The sequence below is a fragment of the Peromyscus eremicus genome, chromosome 14 (genome assembly GCF_949786415.1).
Source record: "Peromyscus eremicus chromosome 14, PerEre_H2_v1, whole genome shotgun sequence".
In the NCBI taxonomy this organism is placed as follows: domain Eukaryota; kingdom Metazoa; phylum Chordata; class Mammalia; order Rodentia; family Cricetidae; genus Peromyscus; species Peromyscus eremicus.
Genome location: NC_081430.1, coordinates 20,359,228 through 20,384,869, shown reverse-complemented (window position 1 = coordinate 20,384,869; position 25,642 = coordinate 20,359,228). Strand labels below are relative to the sequence as shown.

Genomic DNA, 25,642 nt, shown 5'->3' with positions numbered 1-25,642 from the left:
CAAAGCGTGTTTAGTTTAATGAGGGTTTTCAAATTTCAAAGCTCACACACCTTCGCATAAAAACAGATGATTATGACCAAATTAGGGAATGTTGTTCCAGGAGTGTTTTCCCCCAATATGTTCTCCTTCAAGTTGTCAGCATTGTTATATCCCACTCTTCACCTCCCAGACATCATTTTTAAATATGCCTTTGAAAGTCTTATTGTATATAGACTCTATTCAAGCAGAACATTATGTCACATAAAAGAAAAGCCTTTTATAGTCAAAAAGGATTATGCATTTTTTTCCTCTTTATAAAAAAACAGAAAATTAAAAAAAAAAAAAAAAACCTTCAGATTTGTCACCTGTCCTGAAAGGCTAGGCGTCCATGTCCAGTGTGGTGCTGCTCTAAACTCTATAACCTGTTCAGTGGACTGGAAGGAAACAACAACAACAACAACAACAAAAAAAAAAAAAAAAAACCAAACCATGTTGTGATGCTATAGGATCTGTGGTGGAAGGGAGCCGCCCTTCAGTCCAGCACACACAGCATGGAATTCTCTCAGTAAAAACATGAATATTCTTGACACCTTTTGCCTTAAGTCTTTTAACAACACCTTTCATATTTGTGGCATATTATTACTAGTTTTCTATATTAAAAAAAAAACAAACTTTAAGTCACCTTAAGAAAGGCAGTAGTTGGGCTGTGAGGCATTAGAACCCTGTGAGTCCTTCACATACTACACTGTGTCCTCATTTTGACAAAGGGGCACAGCACAGAATGAAGTCTTTAAATGCCAGCAATGCGACAGAATGAAGAGGAGCATACTGCTCTGTTGAAGAAGGTGTGAAACCTGTGGACCAGAATTTGCTGTGCAGAAAGGGTGATGGACACATATTTTTTTCTGCTGAGTTCCTTAAGCTTCTTTCAGTTGACTCTTCCAACCAAATAAGCACACTTTAAATAAAGGGTTTATTCAGCTTGCACTTTCTAGTCATTGTCCGTCTCTGAAGGGGCATCAAGGCTGGAACTTCAAGCAGCTAACCAACATCCACAGTCAAGAGCAGAGAGAGAGAAAAATGAATGCATACATGGTTCTTCTCAGCCTGATTTTTTTTTTCTAATCTTATACAATTGAGGAGCCAAAGCCAGGAAATGGTGCTGCCCACAATAGGTGAGTCTTCCTATCTCAAAGTAATTAAAACTATCCCCCATAGACATGCCCAGGGTCAAGCAGATCTAGACAGTCTTTTATTGAGACTCTGTTCCCAGGTTATTGTAGATTATGTCAAATTGGAAATTAAAACTAACCATTAGAGCCTTGTACAATATAATTCATTCAGTGTGTAGTTTCACAACCCTTTAGCTTTCTAACATTTTCTTACCTTAGCCCAAGTACTGACTGCTTTGAAGTTTCTCTTTCTCTACTTTCATGAGTCAAAATTAGTCATCTATGTTTATGAGCCATATGGCCATAGGATATGCACAATTAATTAATGGCCTATATTTTCTTAAAATTTTAGTGTAAAATTTTGTATCTACTATATGTCTGAGTACCAGGGAAAATGAAAGAATACAGAATGCAGCAGAATAGTTGTCTGATGCAGGGAGGGGACAAAAAAAGGAGATGATTGGAAGCCTATTTGTAATCAAGAGCTCCAGACATCTGCTAAAGGACTGGATGTTAGGTCAAATACAAATCCAGATATCTATTTTTGGAAGAATGGAGCTAGAATTGAGTCTCTTAGTCATTAAAACATAGCTCAAGATGAACTGAGTACTAAAATGTAAGGCCTGAATCTATGAAACTACAGAAGGAAAGCGAGGAACCATTTCAGGGCATTGGACCAGGCAAGGCCATTTCATTTAAGACCTGAAAGCACAACAAGATTGTATCTTCTCAAGTCAAAAGGTACTTGTGGAGCAAATGAAATAGTCAACTGCATGAAGAAACATTGCGCAGACCAGAGAGATGTCTGCTAACTATACAGTGGACAACAATTAATATCCAAAATATATAAAGAATTCACACAACTCAAAAGCCAAAAAGGAAAAAAAAGTAGCTGATAAAAATGATCGATAGACATAAACATTTTTTTGAAAAGCCATGCAAATGTCCAACAGGGGTATAAGAAAGCACTCAGCATCTCTAATTATCAGAAAAATGAAAATCAGAACTATAGTGAATACTTTATAGTAGCCAAGAAATGGAAACTATGTACATGCCCATCAACAGAGGATTTAATAGGGAAAAAAGTGGGTATTTCCAAACTAGAGTAGTAGCCCTAAAAAGGTGAAATCTTGCCATTTGCAGCAATATATATATATATATATATATATATATATATATATATATATATATATATATATATATAACTAGAGACCACTGTATGAGGTGAAATAAACCCAACATATAAAAACTACAAGAGCTCATTTGTATGTTGAATTTGAAAGCATTAACCTCACAGAAACTGAGGGCTTGATGATTGTTAACCAGTTGGGGGAAAGTTAAGGGAGAGAGAAACGGCCAAGCATTATTGAATGAATGCTAAGTCATAGTTAGATAAGGGAAAGCCCAAAGTAAATGAACCATACATAATAAGTTGTGTACTTCAAAAAGAAATGATGCATGTTTGAGGAGATAACCAGGCTTCCCCTAAATTTGAATCTTACATAATGTATGTGGTAGTTTGAGTAAAATGTCCCTCATTGTCTTGAGTAATTAAATGTTTACTCCCCAGCTGGTATGCCATTTGGGCAGTTTAGAAGGTATGGCCTTGTTGGAGGAAGTGTGTCACTAGTGTTGTTGGGCTATGGGGTTTCAAAAGCCATGAGCTGTAACTGGAAGTTTTCCTGTGTCCCACCTGGTCCCAAAGCTGCTCAGACCCAAACAAACATACAGAGGCTTATATTAATTATGAACTGTATGGCAATGGCCTTATAGCTCTTATAACTAAACTCAGCCCATTTCTGTTAATGTCTATGTTGCCATGTGTTCCGTGGCTTTACTTGCATCCCATTATGTGCTGCTCCCTGGACCTTGTGATGGCATCTCCCCTGCCTCTCCTTTCTCCTTTCACTATCTCCCTTGGATTTTCCCACCTGACTCCATCCTACCCTGCCATAGGCCATACGGCTTTATCAACTAATCAGAGCAACACATATTCACAGCATACAGAAAGACATCCCATAGCACTTCCCTTTTTCTGTCTAATCAAAAAGGAAGGTTTTAACTTTAATATAGTAAAATTACATATAATAGAACAGTTATTAAGCAGGAATTACAGTTATAATATCTAGTCTATTTGTATTAATTAAATACAGAATTAAAGAAAATATTCTATCTATCCTATATTTGTGAGTCTAAAGTTTCATATCTAATTTATATTTTATCATGACTAAGGAAAACTACAACTATCTAGTCTTCAACTACATCAAAGATACCAGAAGGATATAATATTACCTAAATAAACAGAAAATGCATTATAACCAACTTCCAAAATTCTGGAAATGACAGAGACACCTGCCTGCCTGGACAGTCATCCAAAGTTCCTCTATAACATTGGGGCATCCATCTTCAGTCAATAGGTCTAGAGTTTTTAGTCATTTCTCCCTGTGTCCTGTAGAATATTTGGCAGTCTCCTCTGCGAAGCAGGAACCTGAAGAACCATTTTGCCTTGCAAAGTTCAGTGGTCACCTTCCTATGGGTCCTGCTTGTCCAGTTTATATAACATATTATCAGCATTCCAGGCAAAAGCAGTTTCTTGCCCAAATGGCTATTTTTGCCAAGAAGAAGATAATTTCCATATAGAGTGTCTTTGATGACCATCTTTCTCTTTGAAGTAAATCAGTGCTGTCAGGAGCATATGTGTCTCACTGTCAGAAACTCTTTAAGTTTTTAAAACATTTTAAATGCCATATTCTGTAGGTCTTTGAAGTGTTTGAAGACTACGTACCTAATTGAAATATATCTACGTATACCTATACCTAGAAAACTTAACTATCATAACTATAAGTTTGACTATCAAGAAGACTAATTATTAATCTGTATTTCTTAATTATCCATTACAATTTAAATGAGTTACATAAGCATAATACCTTAATTGAGTAGAAATATGTATATATATATAAGAAATATATATATATGTATATATATATATAGTATAGCAAAATTAACTTTAAATTTGTAATGAACTAAAATATATAGTAATGTAAAACATTTTAAACAAGTTGTTACTCTTTAAAAGTACATTCAATAATCTACCTTTTCATCCTGTCATATCTATATCCTATCCCCTATTTTTCTTTAGAAATATATTGACTATGACCAATAACAATTTGTAACCAATCTCTAAACAAAGACAAATATACATAATCCAGTTTTGGGGAATGTGGGCATAGATTTCTAGGCTACTTTCTGCTGATTGTGGCCACTGGTAGTCTTATGGGCACATAAAGAAAATTTTAGGATTGTGGTCAAGTATGTAGTACAAGACTATGTAGTAGTCTGTGAGGCTGCATTGTCTGAGCCAGTTTCCTTGAAGCCATTCTGGATGTTGGATCATATGGGCCATGTGTCATCAGAGACCTTTCCGGGGGTCTTGGCTGATCAAACCATATTAGCCTGGAAGCAATCTACAGGATCTCATCAAAGCAGAACCTCTTTTCCAAAGCAACGTGTTTTTAAACATAAATTTTGAAGTCAAGATACCTTTAAAATATATATATTGGTTTAACTCAGCAGCCTTTACAATCAAATGTCTTTTTATTTATTTTTTGTTTTAGACAAAAAAGGGGAAATGTGGTGATATACTGTGTTCCCCAAAATATTGTCCTCCCTAATAAAGCTTATCTGAGAATCAGAGGAAAAAGCCAGCCACTATATTAAACATGGAATTCAGGCAATAGTAGCACATGCCTTTTATCCTAGCATTCGGCAGACAGAGATCTACCTGGATCTCTGTGAGTTTAAGGATACACTGAGGAACAGAGCCAGATATGGTGACGGACGTCTTTAATCCCAGCACTAACCATAGAGGTCTGTAGGTCTGTATAGACAGACAGGAAGTGATGTAGCTGGGTGGAGAGAGGAAATGAGATGGCAGAACAGAAACGCATATAGGAATGGGTATACAGGAAATAGGTCTCTTTGGAGATTGAGGCATCTGTAAGGTGAGGTTGGCTGTGGCTTTTCCTATTCCTCTGGTCTCTCAGGTTTATACCCTAATATCTGGGTTTTTATTAATAAGACCATTTAGCAATTCATGTTAAAATGAGCCATTCCAGTTCACGCTACTTGCTTCTTGTTTGAAGTTGGAGATATCAGCCCTCAGCTGTTCCTGTTGCCATGTCTACCCGCTGCCATGTTTCTCTACTGTAATGATGATGGACTCTTATTCCTCTGGAACCTTATGCCCAAATAAACTCTTCCTTCTGTAAGTTGCCTTGGTCATGGTGGTTTATCATAGCAGTTGAAAATTGACAAGTGAAATATTCATGAATAGAAATCTTATATGGTATTCTACAAATGTATATGCTTTTATGTGTCAGTTAAAAAATTCAAGACATGAGACAATGGAACACTTTAAAGTGATAAAATATAATATGAAGCTTTATAATTAATATCCTTCCAATATTCATCAGGTTACAAGAAATGAAATCATTTGAAAATGTCAATCTTTCATAAAGTCATAAGGATTAATAAACATTAAAACAATAACCTAATACAAAGTTATCCTTTATTTTAAAGGCAAATACTTTAAGCAAAAAGTTTAGAATTATACATTGGTATTTTTAATATACTTATTTATAAAAAATGGCAAAATAACATGAAGAGTGGACATTAAGTCTGCTGTGTGTGACTCTTGGATTGGATATGAAGTGGGATCATATAACTGTACATGACAATGTGGCTGCCCAGCACATTAGTTAAAAAAAAAAAAGCAACAAAGAGAACATGGGGATGTGAGGGGGGACAGGGAGAAAGCAGTCACTTTAATTATGAATAAATTAATTTTAAATGACAACAACCCAATTAAACAGTAGCAATTGCCAGAGTGGATTTTTTTTGTTTTCCAACAAGTAAGACTTGCGTGTATGTCATGTGCAGAACTCAAAATACGAAGAATGAGAGATTTAAAGGATGACAGAAGAATGGAGAGCACACATTAATTATAAGAAGTATAAAATGATCACTCACACCGGAGACCCTGCCAAAGACAAAGAAGCATAGTTAATGTTAAATTCTCATAAATCTCCAAACAGGCTTCCATGTATGTGTGCCTCACAGCAGTGCTTCAAAATGGTTGATTAAAAAAAAAAAGAATTTAAAAGGGATGTCGAAAATAAATGTCACGTGTATAAGAATTAATTCTCCTTTCTCATTAATTTATAGGAGCAATGAGAAATCATAACGTATATGGCCAGTGTGGGGAAAAAAAGAACTAGTCTATTTCATATTCATTGAACTTGCCACTCAACAGAAGCAAAATGCCCATGTGGGTTTTATCTTTATTATTTTAGCAAATAATATTTATAAAGATCAGTTATATTCTAGGCTGTGAAACTCCTTAGAAAGTTTTAAAAGTCATCCATCATAGGGTTTGGACCTTAAGAGAAATAACTAGGAATATAGCACATGAAGACTTAGGAAATTTCTGAGTATTTAGAAATTTTACAAGGATCTTGTGAAGTATCTTTAAATTAATGATAAATTCAAAATGTATATTAGATATAAAGTGCACTTTAATATTTAAATTGACAAATAAAAATTTGTATTCTTACCATGTATGGCACGATTATTTTTAATTATTTATAAATGTATGATAGTCATTGTGGATAGCTCAATTGAACATGTTAATGTACATTTCTCCAGGAAGCTATTTTTTACTAAAAGCACTGACTCTTCACTTGGGTAACAAAAAACAGGGTAAGTTTTGTATCTCTGTCTTCATTTTCTGTCTGTCTCTTTTTTCTTAAACTGTGGGTCAAACAGCTGTTTCAGTCTACATATAGTCAGTTAGTTGTTTAAGCAACACTCTCTAAAGTGCAATCTCCCCACCTCAGTGTTGACACACCAAGATGAGAGTGACTAATTCATTTCCAGCAGATTCTACACTTCCAGCCTTGACAGGGTTCTGTTTCAGATTCCTGGAGAGGTTGTGAGAGATTACTAAACACATTTTAGGAAGGATGGACTCTTACTGGCAGATGGATATATGTTGAGACTGCCCCCCTGAGGAGAAACAATCACTTCAAAGGAACCTAGTTTTCCCCATCCCAAGATCACAAGTCTGTGAAAGAAGCATCCTGTGAAGTAAACTGAGCTGTTCCCTGATTGAGGGCCTGAGTACCAGTGATTCCCTCAGCATCAGCATCATAGTAGATTGCTCCTGGAACAGTAGCAATTTCCTTGACCAGAACTGATGTAGTGACCAGACAGACCATAGTATGAGCACCACTGACTCTCTATCCTCTTTCCTCATTCCATTTCCTTAGATGTAGTGGCCTTATCCCTGAAGACAGAGAAGAGATTTTTTTATCTCTTGTTGCTTGCTGGGATGGTCATACCGAGCTAAATTCCTATCCCAATTTTCTTAATTATGTTTTGATTTGTTCTGTGGGACAACTGCCTGCACCTGATTTCTTTGGACCAAAGTGGTAGGTATGTGACCTAGGACTCTGCTAATAACACCTCTCATACTTTCCTTTTTTTTTTTTTTTTTCGAGACAGGGTTTCTCTGTGTAGCTTTGCGCCTTTCCTGGGACTCACTTGGTAGTCCAGGCTGGCCTCGAACTCACAGAGATCCGTCTGGCTCTGCCTCTCGAGTGCTGGGATTAAAGGCGTGCATCACCACCGCCCGGCACTTTCCTTTTTGTATGTGGTGAGAACAGTATCTGCTTTGTCATTTACAAGGACACAGTATATTATTAACTCTAGTCACTGAGTTATACAATAGATCTCTTCAACTATTTCACCAATGTAACTGAAATTTTGTGGTCTTTAGCCAACCTCAGTTCAATCCCTGCCTGACCTTCAATCCGCGTTGCTAACCACCATTTTACTCTCTGCTGCCATGAGTTCACCTTTGATAGATTGCATGCATCAGTGAAATCCTTTTGTGTCTCTATCTGTCGGGCTTACTGAACATAATTTGTTCCAGGCTCATTCATATTATTGTAAGTTACAAGATGCCTTTTTAAAATAGAAGTCTGAATTGTATGCCACTCTGTAGCTTCTGTAGCCGTTTATCTGTTAAAAATTAGTTTAGTTCTTTATCATGACTCTTATGAATTGTACAGGAATGACCAAGCAATTATAAATGTTGCTATAAATTCTGGATATGCGGGTTCTCTTTTCTTTACGTTTTGTTCACCTTCTGTTTTCTCTTTTGACTCTGGATTATAATCAAGATAATTGATCTGAGGTAACATCTGATGATGGCTTTAACTGTCATTTCTCTGATGGTTAGTAATGTTGAATATTATATATGCTAGTTATCTGTGTATCTTTGATATGATATCCCTTCAGATCCTTTGGCCCTTTTCTAATCATGGTGTTGATTTGCTTTATTTGTGTTGTTTCAGTTTCTTGTATCTTGCCATCTTGTAGGATGAATGATCTGCAAATATATTCTACTTTCCCATAGGACATTGCTCTTTATGTCCTTTGCTTCCTTTTCAGGGCAGAAGCTTGTAGTTTGACACAATCTCATTGTCTGTTTTGGTCACGTTTCCGGTGCTTTGGGGACATATTAAAACGTTATTGCCTAGATGGATACTGTAAAGCTTTCTCATTGCGTCTTTTTTTTCTAATAATTTTATAGCTTTGAATCTTTAACTTAGATTAAGTTGTATGTTATATATGGCATGAGAGAAAAGTACCTTGCATTGAATAAATGTGAGAATGGCTTTATAACAATTTTCGGAATGTTCTGCTGTCAAAGGAATACTTAGAAGGAAACTGATTCTATTAAATTCTCCTATTACATAAGAAATCTTACAGGGTTCAAGCCTGTTATACAAGCTTCTATTATAAGAACTTAGGAAGGGAAGTACAAACAAATATCAAGATAAATAAAGAAAATAGCAAAGATAGCAATAAAATGTATGAAAATGACTGTAGGAAAATTACAGAGAAATTCCAGGAAAGCATTAGCTGGTCACTGGGAAAAATAAAGCTGAAGGTACTGTTGACTTGTAAGCCAGCAGGCCCAGGCAGGATAGAAGACTCTTCTTTCATGTCGTGGGGCCATAATGAAATATGTGAGGCTTGGGGACTTGAATCAGAAAGGGGGTTCATTTCACTCAGCCATGGACCCTTCAACTTAAGATATCATGGCCCTGGCTCCAAAAGTCATGTCCCCACTTAACTGTGTCACCTTGTGGCAGGTGAACACATTGAAGTAAGAGGTTACATTTTACAACAGGAAGCCAGAGTGGCTAAGCTTACTCCTAACTCACTGATAGGATAACACCTTCTGGGGACAGCTCCTTAGTATCAAAGTCTCCATCTCTTAAATATCCTGCCACCATGACACCATGGAGAGGACCACATCTTCAGCACACCTATATGAGAAGACAAAACACACAGACACACACACACACACTCACACACCTATACACCCCTATACACCCCTATACACATACTTGCACATGTGCTCATGTGTACATGCTCCACATGTCAACAGATTAACCCAGAGTCATAAATATAAACTGAGAGAGTAATGTGAACACCTTTATTCTTTGGCTGACGATGTAGAGGAAATGAATAGTTCCCTTTGAAAGAAGCAAATTCATAGGGGGAAACAGAATCCTATTAGTACTGCATCTGTTAGTAACATTGAGTGAAGTTTAACACTTTTTAGAAATTGGGAATCTAGGCCCAGAAACTTTCATTGCAGAATTCTTCCCAACATTTAAACAATAAACAGTGTCATCACCGTACAGTTCTCTAGAGAATGCCAAAATTCACACTTCAGTCTGTTCCTGTGCTTTTTGCTCTTACTGTAGGTGGATGAACAAAGCACAAGGCACAAAATCTATGAAGTCTGCAGACTACTCCATAGGTGAAAAGGTCAGTTTCTTTAGGTTACACCTACACAAAGTCTTTGTAGATACTTGGTAGGAGCTTGCTTTCTAGACTAAGCTTCATTCAGCAGAGCTGCAGGAAACAATTTTGAGGAAATGGTAAGATAAATCACGAAGTGTAAGAAAAATATCTGTGAAACATTGTGTAGAATGAAAACTTTTATCCACAATATACACAAAAAGTATAAAACTGAAAAAATGATAGAAAATGTAAAGAAGTGTGAAGGAGTTAGTCAATCTCTCTTTTGCTCTCTCTTCTCTCTCTCTCTCTCTCTCTCTCTCTCTCTCTCTCTCTCTGTCTGTCTCTCTCTCTGTCTCTCTCTCTCTCTCTGTATGAGTATGAGATTATTTGTGGACAGTAAATACATGAAAAGATCATTCTTCATGCAAATTAAAACCAAGACATGCCAACATACTCTTACTTGAATGTGACAGCATGTCACATTGACATACAATGTCAGCATGTGAGATGACTATATACTTTTTGAGGTATATAACAGCCTTATTCATTGCTGAGGGATTGCAATGGGAACAGTCACCTTAGACATGCTTATCAGGTTCTTATAAATTTGTCCAGATTCATCTACAGTACCACACATACAGTACTGTGAATGCTTCAGGAACAGAATAGATTAGTAACACAACACCAAGAACTCTCAAAATAATTTTTTCTAAATGGAAAAAGCCAGACTCAAATTTTTCCTTTCTGATTCTTTTTTTTTCCTTTTATTTGTTTTGTTGACTAGGTGGTTTTTTTTTTTTTTTGTTTTTGTTTTTGTTTTTTTTTCTCAACTGGACACAAGCTAGTGTTATCTAGGAAGAGGAACTCCAACTGAGAAACTGTGTTCATCATATTGTTGGTAGGCAATTCAGTATGGTATTTTTTAGATTAATGGTGGATGTGGGAGGGTCCAGCTCAATGGGGGTGGTGTCACCACTGGGCATGCTGGATTATATTAGCATGCAGTGTAAGCCATGGCCAGTTAGCAAGCTAGTAAGATGCATTCCTCCTTGACTTCTGCTTCAGTTCCTGCCTCTGGGTTCCTGCCTTGGCTTCCACTAATGATGGACTATAAACCTCTAAGCCAAATAAACCCTTCCCTTCCTAGGTTGCTTTTGGTCATGATGTTTATCACAGGAATAGAAATCTAATTAGGACAGAAATTAGAACCAGGATCATGGGCTATTATGACAGACCTGACTATGTTGTTTTGGAATGGAGGATTGTGGAATGGGTTTGGAACTTTTAGCTGGAAAACCTGTTGAGTGCTAAAAGCTTAATGAGCTGTTGTGAGTGCTTGGAAAATGGGACTGCTGAGAGAGATGCAGACAATGGAGGCCTGGCTTGTATATTTCAAAGGGAAACAAAGACACCATTGGGGGTGTTCCTGTGCTTTTTTTTTTTTTTTAATTAAGAATCTGCTGAGGCTATGGGATAAAAGAGCAGTAATGCTAAAGGAAAACCTTTGCTTTAATGCAATAGTTGATATTGGTTACCTGATATAGACAAATCAGCTGTGGTTGAGAAGAGAATGAATGTGTCATGGAGAATTATTGGGGTTTGGGGCCGGGTAGCAGGACTGGGGTCCTTGAAGAGCAACTGGAAGAGGCCATTGGTGAAGGTGCAGCCTCAGTTGCGTTGGACACACCAGCATAATGGAGATTCTGGGAGACTAGGACAGTAGCACCTGTATAGTGGAGCCGGCCTGAGACTATGAGACAAACTATGTACTCTGTGAATGGCAAATCCAGAGAAGGGTAACCCCAGTGCATTTTGGAGTCCCGAAGATTGAGTCCCAGATACTGGAAACTGAGCTATTTATACTGTTGGAATTTTTGGTTTTACTTTGATTTTGTTGTACCTGTGTCCTGGTTCTTCCCGTTTAGAAGAGAAAGTATGCAACTATCTTTGATTTTACAGGAATCCACAATTAAGAAACTTTGGGTATTTTAAACACACTGTATTTTTAAAGTGTTTGAAATTTTAAAGACTGTGTGACTTTGGAAGTTGTATTTTACATTGTAATCTTTATATTAACATGGCATCTTAGGGACAAATAAGAAAGGAAAGGTTATATAGTTGAATAGTGGTGTGTTCGTGTGTCAGTTTAACAAGGGATCAATTGTGCTGGCTAGTTTTATGGTCAACTTGACAAGCTCTAAGCTTATTTTGGAAGAGATACTTTGATTGAGAAAATGTCTCCATCAGATTGCCTGTAGGCAAGTCCATAGCACATTTTCTTGATTAATGGTTCATAGAAGGGCCCAGTTCCCTGGGAAGATGGTCTTTTGTTTTACACAAAAACCAGATAAGCAAGTCATGGGTAACAAGTCAGTAGACAACATTTCTCCATGGCCTCTGCTTCACTTCCTGCCCTGAACAGTCTGATTATGGACTGTAATCTGTAAGCCAAGAAAACACTTTGCTCCCCAAGTTGCTTTTGGTCATGATAGTTATCACAACAATAGAAACCTAACTAGGACATTTGTCTTATTTTTAGTGTTTATTGTATGTTATTAGCTTTTTGCCTTCATTTTTTTAAGTTTTTTTCTTTAGTAGCATCATAATTTTATACCTGTCCATAATGCATTTGGGTTACTCCCTTCCCCTACTCTTGCTTATTTCCTTCCTATCACTAGTACCCTGTCTTCTCTTCCAGTCCTTTCCCAGATTCATGACTTTATTTTTCTGTGTGTGTGTGTGTGTGTGTGTGTGTGTGTGTGTGTGTGTCCTCTTTTTGTTTGAATTGAAAATTTGTGTTTCATGACCCCAGTTACCTTGACTTCCTTAATAAGGCCAAATTACAGAGACAAAAGACAGTTTCTAAGACTGGGAGAATAGATTATTAATATAATGGTTGACCACTTTCCCTAGGCATGAGGCGGTATTAGAGTGGTGGGTCTATTCTAGGTCTTGGCTGTTGTTTGAGTATTAATCTGTCTGTCTTTCTTGTTTGTTTGACTCTATCTATTTATTTGCCTGTTTATCATTGTGTCAGTCTATCTATCATTTATATATCATCTATCTATTGATCTATCATCTATCTACCTGTTTATCTATCTATCTCTCAAGTATCTATTATCTGTATCATACATATAGCATGTGGTTATATATATGCATGTACATGTATGTATATGTATTTTATGTGTATGTTATACATTTTAATGATTTTATAATTATACTCTAAGAAGTTTGAATTTTATTATATTTGTCATACTGTTACTATTTATAGTCCCATAAAGTATTAAACATCTAGTGATAAACTTACTAAGTATGCCTAAGATATATTTATCTATATATTTCAGTATACATACCATATATATATATATATATATATATATATATATATATATATACTGAAAACTACAAAATATTTTCCAAATAAATTAAAATGGACCTAATGTATAGGGCCATATTTGGCTCCTAATAGACTCTATATGGAATAATGTATTTCTCCACAAATAAGTCAATGCAGAATCACTGAAAAATCATAAAACAATTTTTGTGTTTGTGTAGAAATTGACAAGGTGATATTTAAATTCATGTGGATTATGAGTAATATAACTTAATACAATATATAATTTCAAAATTACCTTGCCTGGGAAGGAACTTGAAGGAGGAGTTATTATACCTTATTTCTGGCATAAAGATGGACACATACACCCACACACACTCATCATGAGAACGAGCAATACTACTCCTAGGTATTTATCTACATGAAATGAGAGCATATGCCCACTAAAACACTTATACATAAATGTTTGTAAACTTTTTATTTGTAACAGCCATAAATTAGGGGGAAAAAACAGATGTCCCTTTATGGGTGAATGGACAATTATGCTAGATCAATTTAATGAAATACAAATAAACAATATCCATGCAGTATGTACGAATGCATCCAAGTAATATTATAACTAGCAAAGGAAGCCATAAGCTAAAAAGTACCTAGAGAATACTGTGCTATTTCCTTTATGTGAGAATGGTACCATATAAACTTGTCTGTGAGGACAGAGAAGCACTCTGTACCCATGGTGAGATTATGTAGCGAGTGGATAGAGGAGAGGACAGGGCAGAGGAGAAGGTCAGTGTACATGCTTCATGGCTTGCTTATGACTTTGTTTGCATGGATATTGATGCTCATTAAAAATGTTAGATCTATGTGCTTATGTGCATTTTATGTAGTATGTTTTATTCTTCAAGAAAGTAGATTTTTTTTAGAATAATTTCAACTTGTCCATTGTTTTTAAGACTGAGGAAAGTGGTATTTCTGTTTTCTCTTTGTTCTCCAGTGCTATGATGAAATTATTGAAGACATTTTTAAAAAGTGAACTACTTTTTCCCTTTTAATTAGCACAGTGGAAGCGGTGACATCATTTCAGCTGCTGTGTTTATTTTAGGAAAGTCTAAGAGACATGCAGAAGTAGTTTTAAGCCTTGTCATCAACATAGACTCCTAAAAGCCCAGAATGTTCTGAATATATTTATTTTTAATTTATACAAAACGGCTCACATGAATGAAGCCCCTAATTTTATGAATAAGAAAAAGATGGATTCATAATACTTTTCACTTTTCTTCAGAATATTAGATGCTGGACATTTATTACAGTAGAAGGCAGACCACTTTTTCCAAATTTTGCGTTTTGAGGCAAGGTCTCCCTATGCAGCCCAGGCTGGTCTGGAACTCAGTATGTGACAGTGGCTAGCCCAGACCCCACAATTCTCCAATTTTCCTTCTTCTGGTTTCAGTATGATGGGACTCTAGGCATATGTCTCTGCTTTTCGGTCACATACACTGACATGGGTGTGAGATTCAACAGGAATTCCAGTATCAAAAAGGGAGCCTTCTCCTTCTCTGCTTTATGACTGTCCCCATCAGATTACAAAGCTTGACTATTTGAAAGATAACAACAATCAATCATCCCTCAAGAAAGCCATGTGTCAGCAGGTCTTTATATCCCAAATATTCATTTGTATCAGTAGCTCATTTGTTTTAGTGAAAATCCTTCACACTAGACCAGAAAACCCTCTTTGATAGTACTCATCTGGCTTTGGGTTTACAACCTGAAGGAAAGCAAGGAACGTAGTGAGGAGGGCCAAAGAGAGGAGTGTTGTCTAGCGTGGTTCTGTCTTAGGTCAGAGGATGTAGATCCCTCTTCTGTGCCTATAATGTGTTTAGCTTCCTTGAGTCGTGTCTATTCTGCAATGTGTCAAAACAGGCTGACTTGATTTTTTTATTTGTTTGTTTGTTGTTTGTTTTGTTTTTTGCCGAATTGTCAAGTGTTGTGTAACAGAATTTTAATCAGCTGATTCCTGTTTTAGGTGAGAAAATGCATTGTTATCCTCATACCACCTAGTATGCCCAGTATGTTTTTTAATCATGTTACTATAGAAACTTCTTTGAATTTTTTTTTCTGTTTCTTTGTTTGTTAATTAGAAAACTGCTTGGTCGTTCATTATTGGCCTCACAACGCACAGCTTCTCTCCTCCTACAGAAGTCTTTGACTACCAAGTCTGACATTCATTTTCTTCTAATTGAATGTTCTAGATGTGTGTACTTTTTCTAATTAGCTTGTATTTGTGCCCTGACATTTATTTTATTTTTCTTTTAAGACAAAATATTTAGGAAGATTTTGACATCTAAACTATTGTGGTCTTGCATTTGCAGTTCCCCGAATGTGGTTTCTATGGACTGTATGATAAGATCCTGCTTTTCCGTCATGAACCTACCTCTGAAAACATCCTTCAGCTGGTGAAAACGGCAAGTGATATCCAGGAAGGAGATCTTATTGAAGTGGTCCTGTCAGGTAGGATCCTGTTTTCCATGCCTCTAGATTAATTATTTCTATTTGAAGAAGTCTTGGACCTAGGTTATTAAGTAACATAAAACATATATAATGTACTGGTTTCTGTCATGAAATATGTTTTAGCTCTGACTACATGAACTTATTTTGGAAAGTCATGTCAGACAGAGAAAAAAGGATCATGTGTTCAAGGCCAACATGAGGTAGAGGGAGTTCCAAATCAGATTTGGCTACATAAAAAAAGACTCTTTCCAAATAGAAGGAAGGTGGGAGAGAATTTGCCATTTTTCACTCCAAGTAAGGACTCTATTATATATTCCTACTGTGTGCTTTCTCCCAGTTTCTAACACACTCACACCTATACCCATATTCACACCTATCCCCTCACTTACACTCACACCCACATTGACACATTCTATTTAGCAACTTGAATGACTTGGACAGCAGCACAAACAGTTATTGCTATAATGATGTTGAGGTGCCCATCAGGTCCCCAAATATCTAGAAGCCAATAGAGAACCACAGAAAGAGCTTTTGATTTGTTGTGGAATGCTAAGACCAAAAGCAGGGGAGGTTGATGAGGTCTCACCAAGTCCATGATACTAGTTAACTCACTCCCTGTGATTGCTGTGTTTCTGTCTTCCCTACATTTGATTTGGGTCTTAAAATTCAAATTTAAAAAATTTTCAATTTAAAAGTTATTGCTGTTAGTACTCTACCTATCCATACAGTAAAAGAAAATGGATGAATTTCACATTAAAATATAGCATCCTTGAAAAGCTGCTTCACCCATTCTTGTGATGATGGTTGGCTGAGGCAGAGATCATAACTATGTCTGGATTTTTATTGTTCATTTTTAAAAGTGGAGTCACTATTAAGAAACTGGGGTTACATGGCTCCTCTCTGCTCCCTGACTTTAGTGGCTGCTGTCTCTCTGACTAAAGGAAATCCATTGCTTCAGATTTTCTAGACTTCATTTCCTGGAGGTCTTTACCTGATTTGTGCTTGTCCGTGGGTGTCCTGATCTTCATTCCCTGTATCTGTTTCTTTCGTTTGCTTTGCCTTGTTTGCTTCCACTCACGTTTTGTTTCTGCACATTTTCTACGTCTTGGTTATATGAAGTCCTTGTTTGCCCTACCTGCATTGGATAGCTCGTGATCACAAGATAAATTTTCATTTTACCAAAGAAATCATTTTCTATTGTTTATGTGTCTGGTAAATTGCTAAATAAAAATAATAAGCAAAAGCTTTGATGATTTTTCATTAAATTTTCAAGCAATCATGTGCTTGTCTGTGCTGCCGTTCTCTATGGATTTCTGGCATTTGCTTATTGCGCCTTATCACTTAGAAGTACTTTTCTGAGTGTTCTTATACTGAATGCTAGGGGCTATCTCAAACAAATCATTCAGAGAAATCATTTGTGGCATGTATTATTACCATAATTCATATTAAACCTGCGGCCAGGCTACTCTGCAAATAAGGTATTCTGTTTTCTGACTGTAATTTGTGGATGTTAATACCTAGGCATACATGAGGACTTTCTTTTTTTCCCCCAGGTTTTAATTTTTTTCTTATTCTTTTTTTTTATGCATCAAAACATAACAAAATAAAATGCAGTAAGATAAAACAAACCATCACATTGAAGTTGGACAGAGCAAACCAACAGAGGGAGAAGAGCCCCAAGAGAAGGCACAAGAATCGTACCTACTTATTCACGCATTCAAGAGTGCCAAGGAAGTACCAAAATGAAAACTATAATATATATACACAGGGTATCTGATGCAGGTGTGTGTAGGTTCCATGTTTGTTGCTTCAGTCTCTGAGTTTATATGAGCTTAGCTCAGTTGATTTGGAGGGTCTTATTTTCCTGGTGCCCTCCACTCTCCTTCTGCCTCATCTTCCACAGGGTTCCCTGAACTCTTAGAAGAGGGATTTGATGAAGACATCTTATTTTAGAGCTGTGTATTCCAAGGTCTCTCTGTGTGTGTGTAATGTCTGGCTATGGGTCTCTTCATTTATTTTTTTAGAACCATTGCCCCAATATTCTAGTGTCTTTGGCATGGGAAGTTGCTCTGCACATTACCAAAAGAGAGACGTAAACACCAACCCAGCCACAAAACTTGTGATCCTCAATCTGTCCTGCTACAAAATACGCTAGGGCAATGTTGGCATAGAGCTTATTGGGGGAATTACCAACCAATGTTTGATTTGACTTAGGCACACTCCATGAGTTAGAACCCACACCCGACAGTGCTTGGGTGACCAAGAACCAGACACTAGATAGCCCAGAGACCTTGGGTAAAACCAAAGACTACTGGGCTTAAAATAAAAGTAACAATAAAATGACCCCTAATGATATTCTGCTATAGTCATAGATTGGTGCCTTATTTAGTCAACATCTGAGAGTCTTCCTCCTAAAGCAGATGCAACAGGACTTTTGAAAATTGGGTTTCTAAATTTAATTTCCTTTTCTCTCCATTTTACTTGTGTATATATGTGGTATATTCATATATACATATACATAAATGCACATAGATAGATAGATAGATAGATAGATGATAGAGTCATAGCTACATAGATAAGTAGATATCAGAGATGTAGATATTTAATTTTGTTTAGTTGCCTTCCTCTTACCTGTGAACTTGACAGGCAGCGCTGTCCTCCTTGTCCTCGAGTGATTATCTCCCTGGGCAGGATTACACAGCAGTGTAATTTAAAGAGGACAAATGAGACTTCCTAGGGCCCTGAAGGTTATGGGACAAAGGATCTTGTCTCATATGCTCCATGTTTGATCCAAGCTGGAAATGAATGGACCATTATGCTTCACCTATAATCCATGCCATTTCCTGGAGGTGTTCTTGAGGTTCACCTTCACCAGCACCACATCTGCCTTTTGACTGGTGAGTGGCATAGCATTAATAAAGTATGGGCATTTTCCTGTAGTCAGAAGTTTTCTTTAGTCCCACCCGGCCCTGTGGTGAGGCCAAATCTCTCCCACCCACTGTCCCATAGCCACTTAAAAAATAATTACTCAGAAGCTTATATTAATTATAACTGCTTGGCCATTAGCTCGGGCTTATAACTGACTAGCTCTTACACTTAAATTAACCCATAATTACTATCTATGTTTAGCTACATGGCTTGGTACCTTTTCTCAGTTCTGCCTTGTCATCTTGCTTCCTTTGTGTCTGGCTGGTGACTCCTGACTCAGCTCTTCCTCTTCCAAGAATTCTCCTCTTCTGTTTGCCCTGCCTATATTTCCTGCCTGGCTACTGGCCAATCATTGTTTTACTAAACTAGTGTACAAAAGCATTATCCCACAGCATTTTCCTCTTGAAGACTCTGATTTTACCTTTAAATTTTATTTACCAAAATTGTCTGATTTTTTGCTTCCCACAATTAAATTTAATATTTTCCTTTGGTATAAATACAATGTTATATTTTTTGTTATATTTAATGTTTCACCATTGGAAATGTTTTCTGACATAAAATCTCTGCAAAAAAGTGAGAGAAAATCTAGGGGAAAATGTAACTTTGAGAAAGGTTATTCATTTTTCTCTCATCTCACATCAGTGATTTCTCTTTTTTTGTGACTTCTGAGGTCTTTTATCATACTCAAGCTGCTTTGACAGTTCATAGTGAACCATGCTGTTGTTGGCTAACTGGTTGGCTTTCCTCTCCCTCTCTGGAATATATGACTTCTATGTCTAGCAGGTTTTGACCCAGTGATAAGGAAAATATTGCTCAGAAGTGGATGGGTTGGGTAGGAAAAAAAAGAGGAGTAGCTGCATCACAGTACCTGGCTTTGGCAATTGCTCTATGTTAAGAAATGGATTAATTTTAGACCCACTGTTCTGAAGCAGGAAATACTACATGTGTACATTTCTCTTGGCAACATCAAAGCCATGCCCAGGTTCAAGTGCATGGTACATAACTGTGAAATAATGGTCATGGAATTCAGCTACAGTATTCTTCATGGTAGATGTGTTATGGAAGCCTGATTATTTAGCCAGAGCAAATCCAATGGGTTACAGGACCATATTTACAGGACTCAGCCTTCTTGGTACATTTATTTTGGTCTTCTCTAATAATATAGTTTTATGTCCATGTGCATGTGTTGTATAGATGCTTACATCAGGAAGAGTCACGAACAATATTTCCACAAATACAGCCAGTTTGAAATCAGCTCCTTGGAACGTTTTTGTATCTTTATAATAGATCGTGTTCTCTTTTCACTCTCATGGGAAGTTGCTTCCTTCCATATGTATTTGTTTGTGCCTCATGTTCAAAAGCCTCATTAATAAGCCAGTGTCCTATTCGGAGAGAAGGTGTTCCTGGCTCGGTCTCAGCCAGTGGCACAGGGGCTGAAGTGGAGGCAGAGAGGACCATGTGTTAGATATAAAATTAAAGAGTTATGAAAACTATTTGGAAGTAGTTGATATAAGAAAAAAAGCCAGCGGTGGTGGCGCACGCCTTTAATCCCAGCACTTGGGAGGCAGAGCCAGGCGGATCTCTGTGAGTTCAAGGCCAGTTTGGGCTACAGAGTGAGTTGCAGGAGAGGCACCAAAACTACACAGAGAAACCCTGTCTCAAAAAAAAAAAAAAAAAAAAAAAAAGAAAGAAAGAAAGAAAGAAAAGTGGAAGATGACTCGAGGGGGAGCTAGAGCCACCCGAGAGTGTCAGCATTTTCTTCCCTATTCCTCTTGGTGTTCTTTTGCATTGTTCAGTGTAGTTGCCAAAGGAGTCAGGCCCTCCTTGAGTGATGAACTCATTTCATGGACATAGAGAACCTGCGATTTTCTTTATGATTGGTTCAGTGTGTAATACCTCTGAGGTTTGGGTATTTTGAATTAAAGATGCATCTTATGCTAGATAAAGTATCACACACATGAATAGGACTTGGAGTCTCAGTTTTGTTGTTGTTGTTGTTGTTTTGTTTGTTTGTTTGTTTTTTTGCTTGTAGGTAAAGTGCTATGAACAATGATTGAGCGGTTCTCCGAATCAGACCATCTGGGCTCATGCCTTTGCCTATTCTTGGCTACTAACATCCTCATCAAATAATTTAGTGATTCATGATTTCCTTGTCTGTGAAATGGCGACAGCCTCCACTGTAGGTTGTCACAAAAATAGAGCAAACATGTAAAACACTCAAGAACATCCGTACCGTAAAACTGCAGTAATGTTAGCTGTAATATTGTTTGCTTTTTGCAGCCTCTAGGCAGACATTCCCAGGGAGCCAAATCTGATAACTCTGAAGAATGTCAGGTTAAGCAAGATTTAAAAAAAAATTCTTAGAAGATTCATCAAAACTTTTGTACAACTTGGAACCCATACTTTCCAAATTCCTATGAAAAATTGACTTTATCACAGGTTGGTTTTAGCATCCCTTGAGTACCTACTAGGTCTTGCCTCTGCTGCCCTATACTCCTCCAGGTTATCCATGAAATGATTGGTTTGAAAATAGGTTTCTAGTCTCTATGCTGAAGGCAACTTCCTCTCCTTTCATATAGGGCAAGAATTTTATCATTAAAAAAAATGGAGAGTTAAGGGGCTGGGGAAATGGTTCATTTAATAAAATGGTTGTCGCATGAGCATGAGACCTGAGATCAGAGCTCTCAGAACACAAGTAAAAAGCTGGACTTGGCATCATGCATCTGTAATTTCAATGCTAGGAAAGGCAGGGTGGACAAGCAGATACATGATGTTTGTTGGCAGATGAGAAACTACATTGCAGGAAATTAGGAGATGTGATTGAGGATGACACTCAACATTGACTTCTTTGCCTCTACATGCATGCACACATGTATATATACTGCATACACCCAGAGACCAGGACAACTACTACAACATCAAAAACAACAAAACAACACACTTCCACCATACACACAAGGGGCAGTTATGAGAAAACTCTTTGCCATTAGACTGCATGCCTTTGAAACATATGACATTATTTAAAGCACGTTGCTTCATTTGTCATGACTCAAGGTAGCAGAACAATTGTAAATATCTATGTAATGCACGTTTTAATCTCCCACCTCGTGCAGAAATAGGGCTTTTGCTGGAGCCTGACACTCTACCACTGTTCACACTACTTACCTCAGTTTAGTCTTTCCATTTAGAACCAATGAGCTGAAATCCTTGGGGGCTTGTGTGAAAAATTCCTTCTTCAGTTAGATAAGCTGATATTTCCAGGAAGCAAACTGAGGGTGTGCCAACCATAGGGGACAGCAATGGGCTTTCAGGATCCATTCACATTATCTTTATTATAGAACCACTATCCTCTTCTCTCTCAGAACAAATAAATGTTTAATGTAGCTACTCAGACTCCAGCTGGATTAAGGCAATGCTGAAAGCTCTTGCTTATACAGTATGTTGCAGCATACAGGTAGCTGAGGCAGGAGGATTGCCACGAGTTCCAGACAGCCTGAGAGACGTATAAAGTTCCAAAATGATGACCCAGCCAGGGTCTCCTATAACTTCACAACCCTGACTAAAACTAAAATCATGACTTAGTGACCCTGTTTTTTCTTAATGGTACCTAAAACATAATCCCAAAAAAACTAACATGGTAACATTGTGGAAATGACCTTATTTCTATTTAGAAAGTGTAAATGATTGACTCCCATGGCATCATACCATTTACATGTCATAGAATAGTCTGTTGCTTCACATAGCTGGGTCCCTCTCTGAAATACCCAAGATATGAAACAAAGCTCTTGAGAGCAGTATTACAGCTTACATGCTATATTATACAACGGAAGTTGTATTTACTTTTCAGAAGTCAAAATTAATTATGGGTAAGATCACCCCAGTCCTAACAGTGTGAGTAGGTAGAGTTGTAAAAGCTCTGGGCTTTAGTACTCAGTGTATAATTTTTGGGACTGCATTTGACATAGAAATACTCCAGTCTGAATGGTGATTTTTTTTTGTCCAGTTTTGCATTTATCTGCAGGTATCTGAAAGTGTGGGATTACATATTATATGACCTTGGGGTAAATTCTCATACCCCCCAGGGGATGCCTGAAACCATAGGTAGTACCAACTCCTGTATAATCAATGCACTTTTCTAATACTTATATACCTATGATGAAGTCCAATGGATAAATTAGTCACTGTATGAAATTATCAGTGATAATTAATGATGGCAAAATTATTGTAATATCCTGTAATAGAATCCATGTGAATATAGTTTTATCATAATGTATTCATCCTTCTTATGATGTAGGAAGATGGTACAGTGCCTACATGAAGAGATGGAATGGGTAGGAACCAGGTACATTTTAGGGTAAGTGTGACTTGAACATAAGCCCCAAAGAAGCTTAACAATGGATCTGATGCTCAGGACACAGAAGGACACTTTATGATTCTATCCCACTAATCAGGGCATGGCATACTTGTATGCATATGAATGGTTTCTCCAAATTATATTTTCAGACCCTGGTTAAATACTGACAGGAGAAACCAGAGAAAGCAAAACTATAGATGGCAGTGGCTTTTATCCATAGTTCTCATAGGTATAGTATGTCTAGTCTCTTCTCTCTCCTTTATAACAATATTATTCCAGTTTTCAATACCTCTTTAAATTTTCAGTACACCTATTTTTCTTTCTGTGTGTACCACACTAAACCCTTTTATGAGAAATAGACTGCCAAGGGCACTCAATAGGTTGTTATATTTCCCCTTATTCCCAGCCTCCCACTTTGCCTCATTTGTGACCTCAATTTCCAAGTGGTGGCTTGACATATTCTTTCCTTATTTCAACAGTCTCCTTGGTTTTAGCCTCATAGAGTGGATCACCCAAGGACTTGTGGTGTAGCGGTACATTGTGTCTTCTCTCCTCTTGAGCTGTTTAAAAATCCTGAGGCACAAAGAGCATTTGCTCCATGTCAGATAGAGAAGAGGAGAAGCCTCACAAGGAATAGTTCTTTGAAGACTTTATTTTATAGGAAATTTTTTTTGCATGTTTGCGTTGTGCTTTGTGATAGTGATGATAGCAATGATGGTATAAAGACATCATTTGGTGTATAGGCATCATATTTATGTTATAGCATACCGCATATAGCTTGATTTTGGTGTCATTGATGTCATCCCAAGGCTTTCATTTTAGCTTCATCACACACACACACACACACACACACTGCTGCAAGTCACTTTGTTTCTCTAAGTATTGATCCATCTCCTATAATTCACTATCAACAGTATCTCCAGTGTGACTGAGCTTGAGATTTCTTGAGACTAATAGAAAGCATTCAATGTGTTTGTTGAATAAATGCTTAAATTAATAAAATGAACAAATCAATAAATGAAATATTAGATTGGCATTCTAAATATTACATGAAAAATTTACTGCTGGCCTGTCAGACTTGCATCTCTATGTCTGACATCAGGTCCCCTTGACCTAATCTATTAGGAAAATTGCTATTAATATCATCAAACTAGCCTTTTCCTCTGGACTTTTGATGCCTTCTTTAAAAAAAAAAAACAAATGCATTCATAGATTAATTTGTGGGGGCATATGATGTGCCAGAGCATATGTATGGAGGTTGAGGAACAACTTGCAGGAGTTGATTTCCTCTTTGACTATGTCTGTTTCAGAAGTTATAGCTGCTGTGTCAGCTCACTGACCCTGCGTCCTTTCCATGTTGTTGTTGAGTTGATTGTATTTTAGAAACTGTTTATTTGGAGAAAAGCAGTCCTGCTTTCAAATGATTGCAGTTAATTTCATACTATCTCACATATAAAGTGTTGCCTGACTTTCAATCTGATTCTTGTAACCTGTTGATATGACCGTCATGTGACCAGGTAACCTGATTTGCTTTAGTCATCATTTTTGGTGCACCTTTCAGTGCTGAATTTACCAGGCTTCATCAGTTTGTAAACTCTTGCTCATGGGCTCCTGTGTCCATATTGATGCCATTCATGGTGGCCTTGGATCTGGCCTCAGACTTCTGTTTCAAGTCAAGGAGTAATGAGGCCTGATGGCCTGAGGTTCTGGCTCGCCTTTTTTGCTGTTCTCACTGCCCTCCTGCTCTCCACACTAGCTCTCCGTGTCTTCATTCATCTAGCAGAGCAGCCTCTCTGCCTGAGGGTCAGCTGGCAAGACCTACAGGAAAAGCTGAGTCATATGCACCAGCACTGGAGTCCTGATCTCCATAGATCTCGGACAGTGTGCATGCCATGGTTTTCAGCAAACATGTCCAGCTCCTCTGTTTGCACAGAACCAGCCTCAGGCTTAAGTCTTCACCATCTGGCAAGAGATAGAAGCCAGGGATCATATTGGCTCCTTCCCTTCCCTTTTCATCCATTACTGCGCTGAGGACAGTATTTCAACTGCCATACAGCCAAACAGGAAGGGTACAAGGGCCGTGAGAACCACACACAGTGGGCTTTTTCTTGTATTCTTTGGTCACTATGTATCTAGAAATTCTCTACATTTTCTTCTCAGACTGACAGTTCATATATAGTAAGTCTTGTGTATTTAAAGGTAACCACATGAGGTCCTTGATGAATAACAGAACTCAGAGAACTTTGCATACATATAATTTTTCTAGAAAATATAATGGCTTTTCTTTTAACTAATAGCTGCCATTTTCACCAACAGAAAACAGTACTATTAGGCAGAATAGCTGAAGGAATCCAGCTCACCCACCACAACCACGGGCCTAACCACCTCGCCCCACTCACACCCCTTGCAGAAATGCAGTGCCTGCAAGATCTCTGATACGACACACTGAGGAGTGTGTCAGGTGACAGTACAACATTACATAGTTAT

The 25,642-nt window shown here is 37.4% G+C and overlaps 1 protein-coding gene across 2 annotated transcripts in view; it reads left to right on the top strand.

The window, feature by feature from the left end:
- Window positions 1–25,642, top strand: part of Prkd1 (protein kinase D1) — a 332,364-nt gene that overhangs the window by 169,399 nt on the left and 137,323 nt on the right. For both annotated transcript variants that reach the window (XM_059279910.1, XM_059279909.1), the window contains exon 2: window positions 15,735–15,873. In XM_059279910.1, the coding sequence (XP_059135893.1) occupies window positions 15,735–15,873 (139 nt within the window). The remainder of the gene's footprint in view (window positions 1–15,734; window positions 15,874–25,642) is intronic.